Source organism: Melanotaenia boesemani, chromosome 20 (genome assembly GCF_017639745.1).
Source record: "Melanotaenia boesemani isolate fMelBoe1 chromosome 20, fMelBoe1.pri, whole genome shotgun sequence".
NCBI classification, from domain to species: domain Eukaryota; kingdom Metazoa; phylum Chordata; class Actinopteri; order Atheriniformes; family Melanotaeniidae; genus Melanotaenia; species Melanotaenia boesemani.
The window spans coordinates 27,807,791-27,829,780 of record NC_055701.1 but is presented as its reverse complement, the minus strand read 5'-3'; the positions used below and the strand labels follow the sequence as shown (position 1 = coordinate 27,829,780).

The 21,990-nt window shown below is 42.5% G+C and overlaps 1 protein-coding gene and 1 long non-coding RNA gene across 4 annotated transcripts in view; one reads left to right on the top strand and one right to left on the bottom strand.

Moving 5' to 3' along the window:
• Positions 1–21,990, top strand: part of scfd1 (sec1 family domain containing 1) — a 50,196-nt gene that overhangs the window by 4,612 nt on the left and 23,594 nt on the right. The window contains exons 4-12 of the mRNA XM_041971337.1: positions 115–205; positions 3,275–3,397; positions 7,312–7,399; positions 8,211–8,300; positions 9,514–9,569; positions 11,915–12,000; positions 12,097–12,196; positions 17,664–17,803; positions 21,550–21,640. Of these exons, the coding sequence (XP_041827271.1) occupies positions 115–205; positions 3,275–3,397; positions 7,312–7,399; positions 8,211–8,300; positions 9,514–9,569; positions 11,915–12,000; positions 12,097–12,196; positions 17,664–17,803; positions 21,550–21,640 (865 nt within the window). The remainder of the gene's footprint in view (positions 1–114; positions 206–3,274; positions 3,398–7,311; positions 7,400–8,210; positions 8,301–9,513; positions 9,570–11,914; positions 12,001–12,096; positions 12,197–17,663; positions 17,804–21,549; positions 21,641–21,990) is intronic.
• On the bottom strand, positions 1,462–3,266 carry LOC121630838. 3 transcript variants are annotated; one of them, XR_006008601.1, is made up of 6 exons: positions 3,109–3,266; positions 2,584–2,833; positions 2,409–2,533; positions 2,159–2,358; positions 2,059–2,108; positions 1,462–2,008 (listed from the first exon to the last, which is right to left on the bottom strand). It is a non-coding gene; the product is annotated as an uncharacterized LOC121630838 (long non-coding RNA). The 3 variants fall into 3 exon arrangements; XR_006008599.1 differs by having other exon boundaries at positions 1,463–2,008; positions 2,584–2,835; positions 3,061–3,266; XR_006008600.1 differs by lacking the exon at positions 2,059–2,108 and having other exon boundaries at positions 1,465–2,008; positions 2,584–2,835; positions 3,061–3,266.

Sequence of the window (21,990 nt, the reverse complement as noted above, 5' to 3'; positions counted from 1 at the left end):
ATTAGTTTCCTCTTTTAAGTTGAATTACTGAAATCAAGTTTTGCATGATATTCTAATTTTTTGAGTTTCTCCTGTATGTAGAAGGTTGTTTATGTGTTGTTTGTTTGTGTCCAGGCTCCTACATTCGGACAGAGATCCCATTCCAGATGTTCCAGCCATCTACTTCCTGATGCCCACAGAGGAGAACATCGACAGGATTTGTCAGGTACGTTCACCAACCCAACCAGCTGGTCCAGGGATCAGCAGCTGGACTTTTAAACAATGACGTCTGCGTAAAGGTTCAGCTCACATCACCAGGTTGTTTGTTTTTTCCAGTTGTAGTTGAAAGAAGTCTTTTTGATCAGAGTATTTAAGGACTAGTAATTTTACCTTTTTGACATGTTTCGACTGAAACTTCAAGTCTTCTTCAAAAAATGTCGCGACACGAGTCAGATGACCTCAAGGACTTCGACTCCTCAAAAAGGTAAAATTGCAACTCCTTAAAACTCTGGTCAAAATGAATTCTTACAACTACAAGGAACACGCCTTTCTCTCCATGTGTGCTTCTTTAGCAGATAGCAGCATGTATTTGGACATGTGAGGGATAAACTCTGGCAGCATTAACACTAGATTAGATCTGATTACATACTAATTAATAAGTAGTTGATTCTCTGATCAGATAGTTGTAAATATTGACCTGCTGGATGCTGTGATCTATAGCTCAGATATTCAGGTAGAAACCTAAAGTTTAGTTCATCAATTTAATTAGATGGTTTTAGCTCAGTTAGTCTTTTAGGAGGTTAAATGGACCGGGTCCGGGTTCCTGTATGTACTAGTTCATGTATGTAAAAAAGTAAGTGATGTGGGCATATTTTCTTTCTCATGTTTCTCAGATAAGGAACCTTAACAGCACTAAAACAGCACTGCGGTTTGTTTAGTCATCAGTTCGTTTGCGATCCAGTCGCTCCACCCCGGTGTGGTGGCTGTATGGAACTACTGAAGCTTCTTTTTCTGATGATACTAAGCATGATTTTATCTGGTCCGACGAGCTTACATCAGCCTCAAAAGAACAACATAAACCACCCTTCACATTTCCTCGGCAGCACGTCAGATTGAATTTTTATCTCACAGCATTTCACTGAATCCTAAACTTTTTTTTAAAAAAAAATTGGTGATTCTATTTCATTATAGTGTCCTTATTCATTTAATGTCATTTTTATTTGTGATTTTATTGGAAAGCCGTGTTCTGTGTGTGAGTGGAAATTTGGTTTGATGTTTTAATGTTTTTCTGTTGAAGACCCATCTATGACTTGACACCTTTGCATAGAGTCAGAAATGTATTTTTTTTTTCTTTTGGTTCATCACAATATTCGCTGAGATTTTGGTTTTCTATTGAGACCAAAATGATTGACCTAATCAATTATATTTGATTTATTGTGGGTAGGTCTGTGTAGGGAAACCTCCCCTCCAAAAACCTTTGGGTTAAACAGGTGTTGGATGGAAATCATTCACTACACTGAACTGCCAATAAGCGGGATCACACTGATAAACTGAGCTCAGATTGGACATTTTGAACTGTGAAAATTTCCAGCTGCATTAGCAACCTCTAGCGTTCACTATGTTAGCAACCTCTAGTGTTTACTATGTTAGCAGCCTCTACCGTTTACTATGTTAGCAACCTCTAGTGTTCACTAAGTTAGCAACCTCTAGCGTTCACTATGTTACCAACTTCTAGCGTTTACTATGTTAGCCACCTCTAGCGTTCACTATGTTAGCCACCTCTAGTGTTTACTATGTTAGCCACCTCTAGTGTTTACTATGTTAGCAGCCTCTACCGTTTACTATGTTAGCAACCTCTAGTGTTTACTATGTTAGCAGCCTCTACCGTTTACTATGTTAGCAACCTCTAGTGTTTACTATGTTAGCAGCCTCTACCGTTTACTATGTTAGCAACCTCTAGCGTTCACTAAGTTAGCAACCTCTAGCGTTCACTATGTTAGCAACCTCAAGTGTTTACTATGTTAGCAACCTCTAGCGTCCACCATGTTACCAACTTCTAGCGTTTACTATGTTAGCCACCTCTAGCGTTCACTATGTTAGCCACCTCTAGCGTTCACTATGTTAGCAACCTCTAGCGTCCACCACGTTACCAACTTCTAGCGTTTACTATGTTAGCCACCTCTAGCGTTCACTATGTTAGCCACCTCTAGCGTTCACTATGTTAGCAACCTCTACCGTTCACCATGTTACCAACTTCTAGCGTTTACTATGTTAGCCACCTCTAGCGTTCACTATGTTAGCAACCTCTACCGTTCACCATGTTACCAACTTCTAGCGTTTACTATGTTAGCCACCTCTAGCGTTCACTATGTTAGCAACCTCTACCGTTCACCATGTTACCAACTTCTAGCGTTTACTATGTTAGCCACCTCTAGCGTTCACTATGTTAGCCACCTCTAGCGTTCACTATGTTAGCAACCTCTACCGTTCACCATGTTACCAACTTCTAGCGTTTACTATGTTAGCCACCTCTAGCGTTCACTATGTTAGCAACCTCTACCGTTCACCATGTTACCAACTTCTAGCGTTTACTATGTTAGCCACCTCTAGCGTTCACTATGTTAGCCACCTCTAGCGTTCACTATGTTAGCAACCTCTACCGTTCACCATGTTACCAACTTCTAGCGTTTACTATGTTAGCCACCTCTAGCGTTCACTATGTTAGCAACCTCTACCGTTCACCATGTTACCAACTTCTAGCGTTCACTATGTTAGCCACCTCTAGCATTCACCATGTTAGCAACCTCTAGCGTTCACCATGTTAGCAACCACCAGTGTTCACTATGTTAGCAACCTCTAGTGTTTAATAATAATAATAATAACTTTATTTGTATAGCACTTTTCGAAACAAAGTTACAAAGTGCTTCACAGCATTTAAGAACACATACACAAAGGTAAAACAATAAAACATGAATTCAAAAGAGACAATAAAATTAATTAATAAAAACAAATTCACAATAAGAAAGCCATTCTATAAAGGTAAGTTTTTAATTTAGCTTTAAGTGTTTACTATGTGTTTACTTAGTGTTTACTATGTTAGCAATCTCTAGTGTTTACTATATTAGCAACCTCCAGTGCTCACTATGTTAGCAACCTGCAGTGTTCCCTATGTTAGCACGTCCAGGGTAGCAACAAGCCAATTAAGCGCATTGAGTGCCGTCAGTTAATATTATTGTTATAAATCAATACTAACTGTAATGCTGTATCCCCTCTCTCTCTCTCTCTGTGTGTGTAGGACCTGAGGAACCAGCTATATGAGTCGTACTACCTGAACTTCATCTCTGCCATCAGCAGAAGTAAACTGGAAGACATTGCCAGCGCTGCTCTAGCTGCAAATGCAGTCAGCCAAGTCACCAAGGTTACCTCAGTTAAACTCCTCTGATTGAATCTTGATCTTGTTTCCAGTTCAGTGTGACTGTTTTAGTGGAAGCTACCTGTGACCCCACAAAGAGGTGAGCATATAAAAACCGGGCGAGGGAGGTCACTAAGCAGCTGCCTTTTTTTTCTGGAAATCTAAACCATGAGGATTTACTACAGCCCTACATAGGACACGTACAGGTGAAACTCAGAAAATTAAAATATCGTGCAAAAGCTAATTTATTTCAGTAAATTAACCTAAAAAGGGAAACTAATATATAGACTCTTTACATGCAAAGTGAGATATTTCAGACATTTATTTGTTATAATTATGATGATTATGGCTTACAGCTTATAGAAACCCAAAAATCTACATCTTATAAAATTAGAATATGACATGAAATCAATGAAAAAAGAATACTGAATCCAGAAATGTGACCATCTAAAGATTCTAGTCCTGCATATGAACTCAGTTGTTGGTCTGAGCCCCTCTTGCATGGATTCCTGCCTCCATGTGGCGTGGCATGGATGTTATCAGCCTGTGGTCCTGCTGGGATGGAATGAAGACCAGGATGCTTCAATAGCGGCCTTCAACTCTTCTGCATTGCTCGATTTCATGTGTCTCATCTTTCTCTGGGGCTCAGGTCTGGAGAGTCTGCTGGCCAGTCCAGCACAGTAATCCCTTGGTTGTTGAACCTGGTTCTGGTTCTTCTGGCAGTGTGGGCAGGTGCCAAGTCCTGCTGGAAAATAAAGTCAGCTTCTCCACAAAGCTTTTCAGCTGAAGGAAGCATGAAGAGCTCTAAAACCTCCTGGTAGATGCTGCATAGACTCTGGACTTAATAAAGCCCAGCGAACCAGCACCAGATGACGTGGCTCCCACATCCCCACCGACTGTGGAAACTTCAGGCTGCACTTTATTGTTGCCTCTCCAGTCTTCCTCCAGACTCTGGGACCTGGAAGTGGAATATGACATATGAAGTCCAGGTCCAGGATCCAGCTGTGGGGTGGCTCTGGAAGCTCTAACTCCAGCCTCAGTCCACTCCTTGTGAAGCTCCCCCACATTTCTGAACAGCTTTTTCCTGACCATCCTCTCCAGCGGCTTCATCCCTGCTGCTTGTTCCACCTTTTTCTTCCACACTTTTTCTTCCACTCAACTTTTTATTGATGTGCTTTGATGCAACACTTTGCAGAAGAAGCTGGATGCTCTCAATCACCTTTCTAGGCTTTTTCTCCTTGTGGAGGGAGTCAGTTATGGTTTTCTGCACAACTATCAGGTCAGCAACGTTCCCCATGATGGTGGATTCTACTGAAACAGACTGAGAGACCATTTAAAAGCTCAGGAGTCCTTTGCAGGTGTTCTGGATGAATTAGCTGGTTAGTTTGGCTCTTAGAGGCTACAACACTGAACCTTTTCACACTGTTCTAATTTTCTGACATTTAGATTTTTGGGTTTTAATCAGTTGTAAGCTGCAGTCATCACAATTATAACAAATAAATGCAGGAAATATCTCAATTTGCTTGTAATAAGTTTATATGATATATTAGTTTCTCTTTTACTGAAATAAATCTGATGACTAAAATGATTTAGTGTTTGTAAACCAGAATTTACTGCATTTTCTTTATAAAGCTGTAGGCCTTCTTTTAAAGGAAAGAGACCTTTTGCGCATATCAATGTGATTAATCACAATTAAAAATTTTAATCGTTGCCCAGCACTAATATATATACCACTCAGTGGAAACGCGACTTTAGCTATTTGTCAACTGACGCAGAAGAGAAAGCAATACCACCAGAGTAAATTTTCAAGATCTAGAAGTTATTTAATGTACATGCATGTTCATTTCCACATGTGTGTAGTAATCCTGACCACCTGAACTGACTCGCCTCATAATACAAACTCAAGTCACATGTATTAATTCAGAAAGATAAAGAAGATACTGTAGAACAAGTTCTCCTCCCTGCCTGAGATTAGTTTCTTTTATTAAAATATTACACTTAACATCTCATGATATTTTCATGTTTGTCAAACTCATGTTGAGAGCCAGATTGGACCCTCTGGTGGGCCAGTTTTGACACCTTTGATCTACTGTATACCCTAAAGAAAAAGGTATGAAGTCCATTAAAAACATGAACACATCTAAACATGAAAAGCTGATCAGAGCCTGTCTTCCTGATGAACCGCTCCATCCATCCAGATTTACCACAGTCGCACTTTCTGATCTTCTCTCCTTGTGTTTGAGTCTAAATGGACAGAAAATGAGAATCTTTCTGGAGGAAAGTTGCTGCAGTAAGACAACACTATGAAAACAGGACATACGTGTCCTCTCTTTGAATGGAGTAACGTTAGAAATCTGGAGAAGTGTGTCTGCTTTCCACTCTGTGGTTAGAAAATGTCAGACTGTTTCACACAGTCGTATTTTCAACAACGACCACAGAAGTAACCCAACACCAAAGTACCTTTTCTTAAGAAAATGCTGTTCCAAGATTAGAGAGACGGGCTGTGGACAGAGTGTGGTAACCTCATCATATGCTTCATATGTTGACATCAGAACTCTGCAGTCAGACCTCAGCAGGCAACTTTTTCATGATGGTGTCAAATGTTAGGAATAACAGACTGAGCTGTCAAATACAAACACTCATGTTTTTCCTCTGTTATCACCCAGCAGCGACGTCAGGATGGATGATCATGATCATTTTTATGCCATAAGGTTCCAATATCAAATATTTACATTTAAAAAAATAAACACATTAAAAAAGGCAGAAAAAGTCAATTCATTCTAATGAGAACAAAGTCAGCAACTGTTTTTATCTTCTGGATGATGAACAAGTCTCTGTCCAATTCACTCCAATTCATTGTGGTCTCATTATAATCCAGTTAAAACAAATCATCATATGATCAGTCCAGTTTATAATAACATTAATAACTTTATTTACACATCACCAATTCACAACAAAGTCAGCTCAGCACTTTGAAAGACAAACTCCAGTTCAATACAGTTCATTATAGTCTAATTATAATCCAATTTAAACAGATCTATTCTATGATTCACATTAGTCCAGTTTATAACTGTGTTAATATAAACCACTTCGTAAAATAATGACCAAGCTAAGGAAACCATCGGATTGGATCTTCTCTTTGATTAAGTCTTCCATCCTGACCAGAACGAGAAGACAGAACCAGCACCAGGAAGGAAAGCCTCCATCGGAACCAGAACCAGGAAGGACGGCCATCTGCCTAGACCAGTTGGGGGTGGAAAGTACAGGAAAGAGGGGTCAACAAGCAGTGTAGCTCAAAGCCAGGGGTTCCTGCTGAGAAAATAGAAGAGAAACACAAATGAATGACGACAACAATGTCAGATATTTCTACATGGAGAGTAAAGAGAGTCGAGAGGAGCCCAGTGCATCATGGGACGTCCCCCAGCAGAGAGGAGCACAGTGCATCATGGGACGTCCCCCAGCAGAAGGGAGCCCAGTGCATTGTGGGACATCCCCCAGCAGAGGGGAGCCCAGTGCATTGTGGGACGTCCCCCAGCAGAGAGGAGCACAGTGCATCATGGGACGTCCCCCAGCGGCTTTGACCTTAAGCAGCAGGACTATGGATGGATAAGGATCGCCAAGCCAGACCTGCTAGAAGATTAATCAGGAAGAAAAGTTTGCTGGTTCCACAGATAGGGGTCTGATAGCTGAAGGTTCTGACTCTCATTCTACTTGTAGAACTTCTAGAAACCACTCTGCTTTCTCAGAGTGAAGCTCTGATGGGAAAATGTGGAACTATGAGATCTTTGAGATCCAGTGGAGCTTGATCACTAAGAGCTTTATATGCGAGGAAAATAAGTTTAACGACATTCCTACTGAGTTCATGGCGCAGGTGTTTACATGTTCTAGCTTCAGCAGTCATTTCTGTGTCTGTGTCTCAGGTGTTTGATCAGTACCTGAACTTCATCACCCTGGAAGATGACATGTTCATCCTCTGCCACCAGAACAAAGAGCTCATCTCCTACCACGGTAACGCACAGGCATCTTTCTGTCTTCATGGTCACAAAAGTTCAACCAACACAGTAGCATCCCTTTAAATCTGTGAAGACAAATGAAAATAGTTTCAAAGCCCGATTCCTCCTGTTTTCACCCTTCTGCAGTGTGTTAGCTGCATCACGTGTACTATTATACAAAATACTGATATTTTATGATTTAATTAACATTAAAGCCCCAGCAGTCTTGCATTGCGTTACTTATACCGAGTAACAGCAGTGGTATTAAAAAACAGAACACAATATTTTGGTTTACATTTTATGGTACGCCCCTCCTGTACCACCAGCTTCATGTTTCGGGTGTATGATGTGTGGAGGGTACAGGCTGTGTGGATAATGGCAGTCATTATTTTTCCCAGGACCAGCTGGATCCCTGTTTGTTAGAAGGTTCAAAATATCTGTACTGTTTGGTAACAGAAGGAGAAATGTAGCTCGGTCAGAACACAGCTGCTTTCTGAAAGGTTTCCAAGTACAGTTAACATGTCCTGTGAGCCACAGCGTGCCCCCTAACAGGGTAAACAATTCTAAACCCATCCAGCTTGCTCGCCTAGTAATCCTATTTCTAGGAGGTCACACCAGCAGTAGATGTTATGTGTGCAGCAGAATCTAGTCAAAGTGAGTAGCAACATACACACATACTTCCACACAAAGTACAGGGTAGGAGAGCACCGAGCTGCTGCACGGCCATTTTCTTTGTTTGTGTGTTTCCATGAGTGATGGCAGTGGTAGTTGACCAGCTGTTCAGATTCAGCTCTGAGATGAAGTGTTTCCATCTCTGTGGTGTGCAGCCATAAACAGAGCAGACATCCAGGACACGGACATGGAGGCCATCATGGACACCATCGTGGACAGCCTCTTCTGCTTCTTTGTGACTCTGGGTGAGTACAGCTCTGTTCACATGCTGTCATCCTGTTTCTCACACAGATTACCAACATTATACAAGAAAAATTTTACAACTTATTAACACAAAGTCCTCTCCTTAGTGTCTCCCAAGACACACTTCATTTATTTATTTGGTGCAGATTTAACAGGACAATTTCATGACAGAAGAAAAAAATCTAGACATTTGTCTTTGTCATGGTCTATGTGATGCATGAAGATAAGAAAAATACAACTTTTTTCTTTAAAGTAATAAAAAGAACAACAACAAAAAGAAAAACAAGACTTCATGAAGATAATGTGCAAGTTCTCACATCCACCCGTCCGTCCGTCCATTGTTTACCTGCTTATCCAAGATCAGATTAGCATTCTAAGCAGGGAAGCCCAGATTTCCTTCTCCTCGGCCTCTTCTTCCAGCTCATCTGGGGGGATTCAGAGAGTTCGCAGGCCAGCCAGGAGATTTAGTCCTACCAGCGTGTTCTAGGTCTTCCACAGGGCCTCCTCCTGATGGGACCAGATACCCAAGCCACCTCATCTGGCTCCTCTGGATTTGGAGGAGCAGCAGGATGACCGAGCTTCTCTAGGGTAGAGTCCAGAGATTCTGAGGAGGAGACTCATTTCAGCCGTTTGTATTTAGGATCTGGTTCTTTTAGTCACTACCCACAGCTGATTACCATCGGTGAGGGTAGAAACCTAGATGGACTGTTAGATCCAGAGCTTCTCCTTTCAGCTCAGCTCCTCCTTCATCACAACAGACCGATGCAGAGTCCACAACACTGCAGAAGCTGCACCGATCCTCCTGTAGATCTCCCCTCCATCCTTCCCTCACTCCTGAACAAGACCCAGAGATACTTAAACTCCCCCAGTTGGGGCAGGACATCATTCCCAACCTGAGGACTCTCCACTCTTTTCTGGCTGAGGACCATAGTGTCGGATTTGGATAGTTTGGTTAGACGTTTGTGTTAACAAGCAGCTACAAAACGGAGGTGACAAAATGGTGCAGAGTCAGTTTTACTTCTAATTATTTTAGCCAAGAAGAACCTTTATTATTTGAAAATGATTCATGAAATTGTTAAATCCTTTAAGACATCTCAGTGGAGTCAAACATATCTGTTCATGTCTTCTCTGTATTCTCATCCTGGTGGACGTCGGTTCAACGCGATGTTCATATTTTAGAAGTTTTCATGTGATCGGTGTGTTGTTGTTGTTCAGGTGCGGTGCCAATCATCCGCTGTCCTCGGGGAAATGCTGCAGAGATGGTTGCTGTGGTGAGTTCACTCAACGCAGCTGGAACATGTTTATGAAACACATCTAAATGTTTGAAGCTGTAAATTTAAAAGGTCTCAGATGAAAACAAACACTTACAGGATAAAATGAACATATTTTCATATATGTTAATTCATATGCAAAGGATGTTTTTATGGGCTGGGGGGTGCACGCAGGGGCACAGACTGGAAGACATGTGGTACAGGTGAAACTCAAAAAATTAGGATATCGCACAAAAGCTAATTTATTTCAGTAAATTAACCTAAAAAGGGAAACTAATATATAGACTCTTTACATGCAAAGTGAGATATTTCAGACATTTATTTGTTATAATTATGATGATTATGGCTTACAGCTTATAGAAACCCAAAAATCTACATCTTATAAAATTAGAATATGACATGAAATCAATAAAAAAAAAAGAAACTGAATCCAGAAATGTGACCGTCTGAAGATTCTAGTCCTGCATATGAACTCAGTTGTTGGTCTGAGCCCCTCTTGCATGGATTCCTGCCTCCATGTGGCGTGGCATGGATGTTATCAGCCTGTGGTCCTGCTGGGATGGAATGAAGACCAGGATGCTTCAATATCGGCCTTCAACTCTTCTGCATTGCTCGATCTCATGAGTCTCATCTTTCTCTTGGCAATGCTCCATAGATTTTCTCCAGGGTTCAGGTCTGGAGAGTCTGCTGGCCAGTCCAGCACAGTAATCCTTGGTCATTGAACCTGGTTCTGGTTCTTCTGGCAGTGTGGGCAGGTGCCAAGTCCTGCTGGAAAATAAAGTCAGCTTCTCCACAAAGCTTTTCAGCTGAAGGAAGCATGAAGAGCTCTAAAACCTCCTGGTAGACTCTGCATGGACTAATAAAGCCCAGTGGACCAGCACCAGATGACATGGCTCCCACATCACCACCGACTGTGGAAACTTCATGCTGAGTCTTGGATTGTTGCCTCTCCAGTCTTTCTCAAGACTCTGGGACCTGGATTTTCACACGAGATGGAGAATTTGCTCATCAGAAAAGAGCTCTTAGGACTACTGCTCAGCAGACCAGGTCCTGTTTTCTTTAGTCCAGGTAAGACGCTTCTGATGTTGTGTTGTGTTCAGGAGCGTCTTGACAAGAGGAATACAACATGTGAAGTCCAGGTCCAGGATCCGTCTGTGTGGTGGCTCTGGAAGCTCTAACTCCAGCCTCAGTCCAGTCCTTGTGAAGCTCCCCCACATTTCTGAACAGCCTTTTCCTGACCATCCTCTCCAGCTGCTTCATCCCTGCTGCTTGTTCCACCTTTTTCTTCCACACTTTTTCTTCCACTCAACTTTTTATTGATGTGCTTTGATGCAGCACTTTGAGAGCATCCAGCTTCTTCTGCAATGACCTTTCTAGGCTTTTCCTCCTTGTGGAGGAAGTCAGTGATGGTTTTCTGCACAACTATCAGGTCAGCAACGTTCCCCATGATGGTGGATTCTACTGAAACAGACTGAGACCATTTAAAAGCTCAGGAGTCCTTTGCAGGAGTTCTGGATGAATTAGCTGGTTAGTGTGGCTTTTAGATGCTACAACACCGAACCTTTTATATTAGTGTTATATATTAGTTTCTCTTTTTAAGTTGAATTACTGAAATAAATTAAGTTTTGCAAGATGTTCTAAATTTTTTTAGTTTCACCTGTACATGAAAAAACAAGATTTTGATTTTATTAAATAATTAACCGACTATTAAAGTAAAGTGGTCATTTCATGGTAAAAGTAAATTTAGTGAAAGCAACCAGTCAATAATATATTTTCATTTACAATTTGCTACTTGTACGGCTTCAATCACTGCTGCATGAAGACAAACTTTGAATGAAAGAACAGCTTTTATCAGTGTTTTTATTGGCTTCATTTGTTACATGAGTTGGTTTTATGAACTCACATCTGCTACATGAATTGTGACGAGTTCAAACAGACATATTTTATCAACAAGTAGGTTGCTGGTGAGATGATGCTGTATAAATGCTGCATTATGAGCAAGCGAGAACCTCCGCCGGCAAAATGTCAAGCCTGTGTGGAAGTGCAAAAAATTGCAGTTCCCCTCTCATCCGCTAAGAGCTGGCTTTAAAACCGAGCAAATCCCCATAGACTCCCATGTTAAAAAAGATCAACTTCACATCAGAAATAAACAGGGAATGACAACACGTGTGATGCTGCCAAGATAGCGATGGTGGGAATCACCCAATGAGCTTCAATTCAGCTATATATATATGTGTGTGTGTGTATATGTATGTATATAATATAATTATATATTTATTCATTTTCCGCCATATTAATGTTTTCTTGAACTCTTTTCTGCTGAATTTTCTGGCTTTTGTGTGCAGAAACTAGATAAGAAGCTGCGTGAGAACCTGCGAGATGCCAGAAATAGTCTGTTTACTGGTGACAGCATGACTGCTGGACAGTTCAGGTGATTTTCAGTCAAATTCTTATGTTTTTCTTCATGAAATTCAAGACTTCTGTTTTTAACTAGAATATAAATATTTCCATGTTGTGTCCTTCTCAGTTTCCAGAGGCCATTGTTTGTCCTGGCTGATCGTAACATGGACATGGCCACGCCTCTTCACCACACCTGGACCTATCAGGCGCTGATCCACGATGTTCTGGTAAGATTTAAATGCATTCATTAAAAATTGAAAATGCTTATTTGATAACTGTTTTATTGTGAACAGTTGTGCAGGTCCAAATCAGTCTGGTAGTTGTCTGTCTCTTCATCATCCTCATCCTCTGACTTCAACCATACAGCAGAAGTTTCCAACGGCAGCTATGTAGAAAGGAGAAATTTCAGTTATTTATTAAAAAAATGATGAGTAGATGTCCTATTTTCTGTTGGAAAGGAACTACACATGTATGCCTCCTTACGTACGTAAATAACAACATCTTTTTCAAACGTTGTCGTCGCTGTCCTCGTACTTCTATGTGTGTTTTGCGTTGCCATGGTTAAGTCAGTTCTTCCTCTAGGGGGCAGTGCTGAGTTTAGAGTTCACTCATCTACATGCTTTTGCTGTTTTGTTCCCTTCCTGATCCTCTTCTTCTTCCCTGGTTTGTTTCTTTCACTGGTTGCATGTCGGCTATCTTGCTCAGCACTGCCCCCGCCAATTCCGGTGGTATTGCTCCGTCTTCTGTCTAGCGACCTGTAACCGACACAGAAGATGGAAGAAACTGTTTTTGCCCTTAAAAGAGGTCAAATGAACAAAACTAAACAAACCAAAAAGTGTAACAATAACTCAGAAAAACTTTAAACTAACTGTTTAACATGTAACTCAAAGAAACCAAAATAACACAAGAACCAAACTGACCTTACAAACATGAACCAAAGGGGAACTTAAATACTGGCTGATCAGACTAGTCTAAACACATTAAACACGGAGACAAAACCTAAACAGTTAGTTCAGTTATTGCTTAAACAAAAGATTGACCAAAAATGAAACAAGAAAACAATCTACTCAAAATCCAAACAACAAATCTAAATGTTTTAAAGATGTGACCAAATGATCTCCCCTTTGAAAGGAGATGGCTTGGTGCAGGCCCATGGCACTTCCTGCTCCTTTGGTTTCTACTGGTTGTGCTCACTTCTGCCCCCAAGCGTTCATAAGGCTGCCTCCGCACCTTTAAGAGAAAAGAATACATGTTAAATAAACAAAACTTGTTGAAAATACAATGGTGCTCTAATGTGTGCACTAACAAAAGAGAACTAAAGGATTTCAACCTAATTTAAACCAAACATGTAAACGAAATTGTGTTAACTCAAACTAACATAACTGAAATGTGTTGGTGTTGTGGGGTTTACCGCCTTTAAATGTGTGACTTATTTCTCCAGACTTTAATCATCCTGCAATTAATTGACATCAAATAAGAGTCAACAGCAGAATCAGCTGTTACTCTGCTGCTCATCCCACACATCCCACGCTTATTTTCCATTTAAAAATAAACAGACATTCCAACAGTATAAAATTCCTCCATCCATCCATCCATCCATCCATCCATCCATCCATCCATCCATCCATCCATCCATCCACCCACCCTTATCTGGAGTCGGGTCCGAGGTATTCCCAGGCCATTCGCGACAGGTAGGCTGTCCAGCATGTCCTGGGTCTTCCCCAAGGCCTCTTTCCGGTGGGACGTGCCCGGAACACCTCACCAGGGAGGCGTTCAAGAGGCATCCGAGCTTCTCACCCTATCTCTAAGGGAGAGCCCGGCCACCCTGCAGAGAAAATTCATTTCGGCCGCTTGTATTCGCGATCTTGTTGTTTCGGTCACTACCCACAGCTCGTGACCATAGGTGAAGGTAGGAACGTAGATCGACGGGTAAATCGAGAGCCTTACCTTTTGGCTCAGCTCCCTCTTCACCTCGACAGACCGATGCAGAGTCCGCATCACTGCAGACGCCGCACCGATCCGCCTGTTGATCTCCCGTCCATCCACTTGTGAACAAGACCCCGAGATACGTGAACTCCTTCACTTGGGGCAGGACCTTATTGCCGACCCGGAGAGAGCACTCCACCCTTTTCCGGCTGAGGATCATGGTCTCTGATTTGGAGGTACTGATTCTCATCCCAGCCGCTTCACACTTGGCTGCGAATCGCTCCAGTGAGAGCTGAAGATCACGGCCCGATGAAGCCAACAGAGCCACATCATCCACAAAGAGCAGAGACTCAATCCTGAGACCATCGAACCGGATCCCCTTAACACCTCAACTGTGCTTAGAAATTCTGTCAATAAACTTTATGAACAGAATCGGTGACAAAGGGCAGCCTTGGCGGAGTCCAACCCCCACTGGAAACGATTCCGATTTAATGCCAGCGGACCAAGCTCTAACACTGGTCATACAGGGACCGGACAGCTCGTACAAGCGAGTCCGGCACTCCATACTCCTGGAGTACCCCCCACAGGAGTCCCCAGGGGACACGGTCGAATGCCTTCTCCAAGTCCACAAAGCACATGTAGATTGGTTGGGTAAACTCCCATGCCCCCTCCAAGACCCTGAAGAGGGTGTAGAGCTGGTCCACTGTTCCACGACCGGGACGAAAACCACACTGCTCCTCCTCAATCCAAGGTTCGACTATCCAACAGACCCTCCTCTCCAGCACCCCTGAATAGACCTTACCAGGGAGGCTGAAGAGTGTGATCCCCCTGTAGTTGGAGCACTCCCTCTGGTCCCCCTTTTTGAAGAGGGGGACCACCAGAGTCTCTCCCCATCGCGATGAAGCTGACTTCACTCTGAGTTCTTTGTGTCTTATTTTATGATAGAAAAATACCCATCAACCACCCCAGTCTGCCAGTTCAGGGGAATTGTCCCCGACGTCCACGCAATGCTGCAGAGGCGTGTCAACCAAGACAGCCCTACAGCATCCAGAGCCTTAAGGAACTCTGGGCACACCTTCTCCACCCCCGGGGCCCTGCCACTGAGGAGCTTTTTAACCACCTCAGTGACCTTAGCCCCAGAGATGGGAGAGCGGACACCAGGGTTCCCAGACTCTGCTTCCTCATCAGAAGACGTGTTGGTGGGATTGAGAAGGTCTTTGAACCCCCTCACAACGTCCCGAGTCGAGGTCAGCAGTCCCCCATCCTCACTGTACACAGCATTGACGGAGCACTGCTTTCCCTTCCTGAGCCGCCGGATGGTGGACCAGAATCTCCTTGAAGCCATCTGAAAGTCATTCTCCATGGCCTCTCCAAACTCCTCCCATGCCCGAGTTTTTGCCTTAGCGGCCGCCGATGCTGCGCTCCGCTTAGCCCACCGTTACCCATCAGCTGCCTCTGGAGTCCCACAGGCCACAAAGGCCCAATAGGACTCCAGCTTGACGGCATCCCTTACTGCTGGTGTCCACCAACGAGTTCGGGGGTTACCGCCACGACAGGTACCGACGACCTTGCGGCCACAGCAATAGAGGAACGGAACACAACCCATTCGGACTCAGTGTCCCCCGCCTCTCCCGGGACATGGTTGAAACTCTGCCAGAGATGGGAGTTGAAACTCTTTCTGACAGGGGACTCTGCCAGATGTTCCCAGCAGACCCTCACAACACGCTTGGGTCTGCTAGGCCTGACCGGCATCCTCCCCCACCATCTGAGCCAACTCACCACCAGGTGGTGATCAGTTGACAGCTCCGCCCCTGTCTTCACCCGAGTGTCCAGAACATGCGTCCGATCATACGACTACAAAGTCGATCATCGAACTGCGGCCTAGAGTGTCCTGGTGCCAAGTGCAGATGTGGACACTCTTTGCCTGAACCAGGTGTTTGTTATATTCCTTGTTACAATAAGTCGCCAAACGCTCATTTACTCATTATATATTTTTATATTTATTTACTCATTTAAAAGTAAACAAATATAAAAATATATATTTTAGACAGATAATCATGCCATGTCAAGCAGGTGAAGGTAGCAGATGATTTCAGTCCAAAAGATCTTAAAGAGATAAGTTCAAAAGTAAGCAGTACCACCTGAAAAATCAGTCTTCGGATCAGTTTTCAGAGTAATCTGTTCGTGATTCTTTAGGCCAGTTAAAAATCGAGCTGCAGCTTTATGAAAAATTTTCCAAAGATGCAGAGAAGACTCATCTGTTCTAAAATGAAGAGAAAAAGTCAGGCTGAGATGAATGTCTTGTACTTGTATCTTTGAAGGACCAGTGAGGCTTGATCTTGGTAATCACTTTGTTTAATAACGTTTGTTTTGACAACCGCACTTGATCTAATTATCCAACTTAGAGTTCAGACTGTGTGACTGGAAAAAGCTGCAGAGCACAGAGTTGCAGAACAGATCAGATTTTCCAAATCAAATCACTTAAGATATATTTCATTTAAACAGACAGACTTTATCTTCCAGGTTTTACTCAGAAAGGTCCTGAAAGGCTACGCTGCCCTTTCTCCTGTCTGACTTGGAGAGTAAAAGTCATGGATATCATCAGCTAAACAGAGAAAAGGAGTAAGATATTTGGTAGAAAGAAAAATGTACTATAAGGAAAACAAATGGACCCAAAATGAACTCTTGACACCCCCAAAAATGAGAGGAAAACAGGTAAACAGGAACATGGTGTTGACTGAAACCTTCCCTCTGGTAGCGGTGAAGCAGCCATGTCTGTGAGGGCAAGCCAGCCAAACACGTCCATGATGATGCTGATCCATCTCTGTTTGGCATCTGGGACTTACCAAGAGGGATCGAAAATGCAATCAAATCTGCCGGTTACTGTGGCAACGTTAATATTATGGCTGGTGTTTTCTGTGTGTCTCAGTGGGTTTTAAATAGCAGTGATGATGGACTCGTGCTGCTCTTCAAAGCAGCACTCAGAGCTTCTCCTGCTGCTCTTGGAGCAAGTTTTGTGTCGTTTTTCTCTCCAAACCCTGAGATGATGATATCATCGGTTTGTTATGGCAATCAGTTTGGATCCAAAAACCTAAAGCCTGACTTAGATCACTGAAAAATATAGAGTCAGTGCTGAGAAATTAACATTATTTCATGGAAATAAATAAAAACTTCTTAGCTGTGAGGTATTAATTAGAAGAAAATCATGTCACATCTCACTGAAACATATTTTCTTATTGGTGATGTCAGTAGCTTAAATTTATTCATGTATATAGAGATAAATCATAAAATATAACATTTAAAGCAGCTGATTTTAAATTTGACCTAAAGTTTAAGGTATGAACATATTAAGGTTAAATTGTAAACTTTAAAACATGAAAAAATAGAAACTGCATAAACAAAAGTCATTAAAGGCACATTTAGGATGCACCAGTCAGATCGATCACAGTGGGATGTAGTCTGGAAGACACGGCCGCAGTCTTCTTATTGGCTTTTATTGCCCCAAAAATATATAGTTGAGTAAATCAGAAAAAGCACAGAAACCTACGTAAATCTAATTACTCTTGTTTAAAGTAAAAAAAAAAAAAAAAAAAAAAAAAATCCTAAAGAGTTGGTTTAAAAACAAACCAGGTCTTTATCAGGGTTAGTGTTTACTGTGGTTCACAGACGTGTTAAAACCCGCTAATGAGCCGCAGCCAATCAACACACAGAACCCTGGATCATTTCACACGGAGCTCCATTCTCCACTCACACTCGTTTCTCCACCAGGACTTCCATCTGAACAGGGTGATGATGGAAGAGGGCGGGGGCTCCGAGCCGTCACCCGCTGGTGCCAGACCCAAGAAGAAGAACAGAAAGATCTATGACCTCACTGCTGCCGACAAGTTCTGGCAGAAACACAAGGGCAGGTCAGTTACTGAACACCCGGCGTTTCATTTCAGAGCACGTCAACCGGTGAGCAGAAAACATACAACATTTTATTTTTCACACAACTCTCACAGCTGACAACCGTTCTACAGACTTTATCCCGTCCGGATCAGTATTTAATCCTGCTGAGGATCTGTTGACTATGGATGGGATGAAACTGCAGCCGTTTCCTGGCTGCACTCAACTTTTTTTTCATTTATTTTCTGGCAGAAAAGGGCAGGAAACACTTTATCCCAGCACCTCATCAAAAACAAAATCAACATGCTCCCTTTTACATCAGTGTGACAGCAGAGATAATAAAGAACTAGAAAACTTGTGTAGTTATAAAAGCCAGATCATTGAATGGTTCTGGGCTGTTGGCTCCTACAGATGGGCTCTGATATGTGATGTGAGGGGCTGCAGGGTGGTGTGGTGATCAGTGTGTGGGTCTTCTCCAGATTCCCCAGCTTCCTTCCACAGTCCACACAAATGTTAGCTTGGTTAGCACCGGTTTGAGCGTGAGCATGCAGTCTGATGAACTGGTGACCTGTCCAGGTGTACGTTTGAATCTATATGTGATGTCACAAGACAGGAGTCATGATAGAAAGGAGGAACAAGTCTTGGATGATTTTATTTGAACTTCATCTGTACACGACCCACATTTGTGGTAGTTTAGGTTAAATTCTTTTATAGTGTGATATATTCAGAATTAAACAAAGCACTATGTCCATGGTGGGAGGGGAGGTGGAGGTGGTGGAAGACTACAGATATCTGGAAGTTTAACTGAATAACAGACTGAACTGGAAATTAAACACAGGAGCATCTAGAAGGACATAGCATACTCTACTTGTTGAGGAAGCTTAGATCTTTCAGTGCCTGCCTTCATCCATGCAAAGCTTCATTCAGAGCCATCGAACTGTTCTGAGCACACTAGTAACCAGGAAAACAAATGAACAGTAAATAAGTGTCTGGCATCAGATATGAATGATGAGATGTAGAGAATGCCCAGCTGCAGTCTGTCCTGCAGGTGTCAGCAGATCTCACTGAAGCTCTGCTGAGAGGATCATCGCTCTGAACTCTGACTGAAACTGGACTTCTAACAATCCAGGACCTGAGATGTACACTGTACTGCTGTCTCTGACAGAGTGTAGGATAATGGAGAGAATGTACTATTCATATATTGTTGACATGAGGACAAAAACAGTGGATTTGAATGGAAATTGGATTTTATTCACATGAAGAAGGTCAGTGTTAGATGTTGGAAAACCAGAGAATGATGATGAGAACCTTGCGTAGGACATGCAGTTCGACTGGACTGTGGATATGGAAGAGATGGAGTGTTACTGCAGCTGCAGGCCCCAGTAGACAGGTTACATGCAGCATGTGTGGGAACTGTGGAGGAGAAGACGCGACGAGAAGAAGAAAAACAGATGCTGACTTCAGGAGAAGGAATGTTTGATCACAGCAAGAGCCGGAGGTGCTTCATGGAAATAAAAACACACCTGAACAGTCTGCATATACAGAGTCGTCTCTAATTTACCATCATAGTAGTGAGCAGCAGCAAGTTACCAGAGAACCGGCTGAGTTGAAGGCTGTTTCTGGGACTGACTATAACTTACTGACAAAGTGACCGTTGGAAAGCATGACTGAAGATGTTAACCAAAGCACTACACTGTGTTCCTGCTGTCACCTTCACAGAAACCAGTAAACCTGTTTCTGTTCAGTTCAGCTTTATTTACACATCACCAATTCACGACAAAGTCAGCTCAGCACATTTAAATATACAGTCCAGTTAAATCCAGCTCATTATAGTCCAGTTTAAACAAATCCACATTAGTCCAGTTTATAACTGGGTTCATATAAACCAGTTCATAAAATATTGACCTATCAGATATTTTATTTGATCCAATCCTCCATCCTGAGCTGCACGAGGAGACAGTGGAGAGGAAAATCTCCATCAGGACCAGAACCAGGAAGGAAAACCTCCATATGAACTCGAACCAGGAAGGAAAATCTCCATCAGGACCAGAACCAGGAAGGAAAACCTCCATATGAACTCTAACCAGGAAGGAAAACCTCCATCAGGACCAGAACCAGGAAGGAAAACCTCCATATGAACTCTAACCAGGAAGGAAAACCTCCATCAGGACCAGAACCAGGAAGAAAAACCTCCATATGAACTCGAACCAGGAAGGAAAACCTCCATCAGGACCAGAACCAGGAAGGAAAACCTCCATATGAACTCGAACCAGGAAGGAAAACCTCCATATGAACTCTAACCAGGAAGGAAAACCTCCATCAGGACCAGAACCAGGAAGGAAAACCTCCATATGAACTCGAACCAGGAAGGATGGCCATTTGTCTGGACCAGTTGGGGATGTAGGACAGGAAAGAGGGGTCAACCAGCAGCAGTACTCTAATCCAGGGATTCCTGTTGAGAAAGAAGAAGACAAACAACAACAACATTAGATATTTCTACATGGAGAGTAAAGAGAGGAGCCCAGTGCACCGTGGCCTGTAGAAGCTGCCACATGAATAATATGGGAGACACTTGGGTGTCAAGATGCAGTTTGCCAAATGTCTGTTTCTGTCCACTGAGAAGAAGGTTGGAAGCTCAGATCCAAAACGACGAAAGGGATGTTAGATGGTTAGTAGACATGGTAATGGCTGTCCCAAGGTCCTGGATAGATAAAAATGTTCAGGAGGATATTTTGATGAGTGAAGCTCTGGAAACTTCTAAATAAAGCCTCGGCTCGCTGAAGAAATACACCAGAGATGCAGCTTCAAAGAGGATAAATGGCCTGCATAGATCCATCCAGGGAGTCGTCCCAGCTGCAAGTCATATGCAAAATCCACCAAGACATGAGACTGATCAGGACTGGAAGAACTTCTGGAAGGGAAGACCTCACTCAATGTCAGTGCAGAAATGCTGGTAGCATCTTCCCACAATAAGCTCCAAGGCAGACATCCAGCATGCTGAGTCAACCAGCACAGCTCTCATCCTTTTTTCCCTCTAATGAAAATAGATTAAACAGATGTTCTGTAACTCCACATTTTTAAATGAAGGCTCGTATTTCTGAATTTCTATTGGCAAATTTAATGGTTGAGTACTTCTAACATTACAAAAAACAACAAAGAGAAACTAAGAAGTAGGGCTGGGCGATGTGGCCTAAAAATAAAATCTCCAGTTTTTTATAACCAAATCTGATTTCTGATTTTAATTGATTTTTTTTCTTTTCTTTTCCAAACATAAATAAACTTATTAAAAACATGTATTTGTTTAAATAGATGAATGCCAGCAAAAATAAAGCATATAATGTCATAACTTTTCCACCATATAAACAACTTCATCTCTTACATAGAAATATGCGACACAAAGCATCCGTGATCTCTTTCCATCTGGATCCTTATCGTACAGGATCCACGGCAGGAATAATTCCCCTGATGAAGGTCGTCTCTTAACCAGGGTTTGCAGCATTTCTCACTGCAGTTATACACACAGCTAAATCCCAGGCGTGAGTGAAGGCCCACTTCACTGAAAATCTGTCAGACAAACACTGTTCTGGTGTGGAGGGAGGGCTAAGTCTGCTGCTAACTAACTATGGAAAAATCCAGATTTTCATAAAAATAAATCTCCAGAAATGGAAAATTCAATTTATCGGTTTTATCTATTAATCGCCCAGCCCTAGTAAGAAGTGTTTGTGGAGGATTGGATGATGCTCAGTGGTGTGTTGGCTGTTTGTTTCAGTCCATTCCCAGAGGTGGCCGAGTCTGTTCAGGAGGAGCTGGAGACGTACAGAGCCCAGGAGGACGAGGTCAAACGGCTGAAGAGCATCATGGTGAGACACAGTAAATGTTAGTCAGTAGAGTTATTATTGTTATTCTTATTTAAAAAAACAGGGTTATGCCGGCTGGTCACTGGAACAGCGGGAATAGAACATGGGTGGGTTATCTGATGAAAACATTTCAGAAAAAGGAAACTTCCACACCCACGTCTGCATCAATGGTGCCTTCACACTGATGAATTCAGTTCAGCTTTATTTGTATTGTGCCAATTCAGAACAATGTCGTCTCAGGCCATGTTACAGACAGATCAATTCCTGGCAATTCATTGTGATCCAGTCAGTATTCATACAGGCCAGTTCATAATAAATAACATCCTAGTTAAGGAAACCAACAGATTGCATTG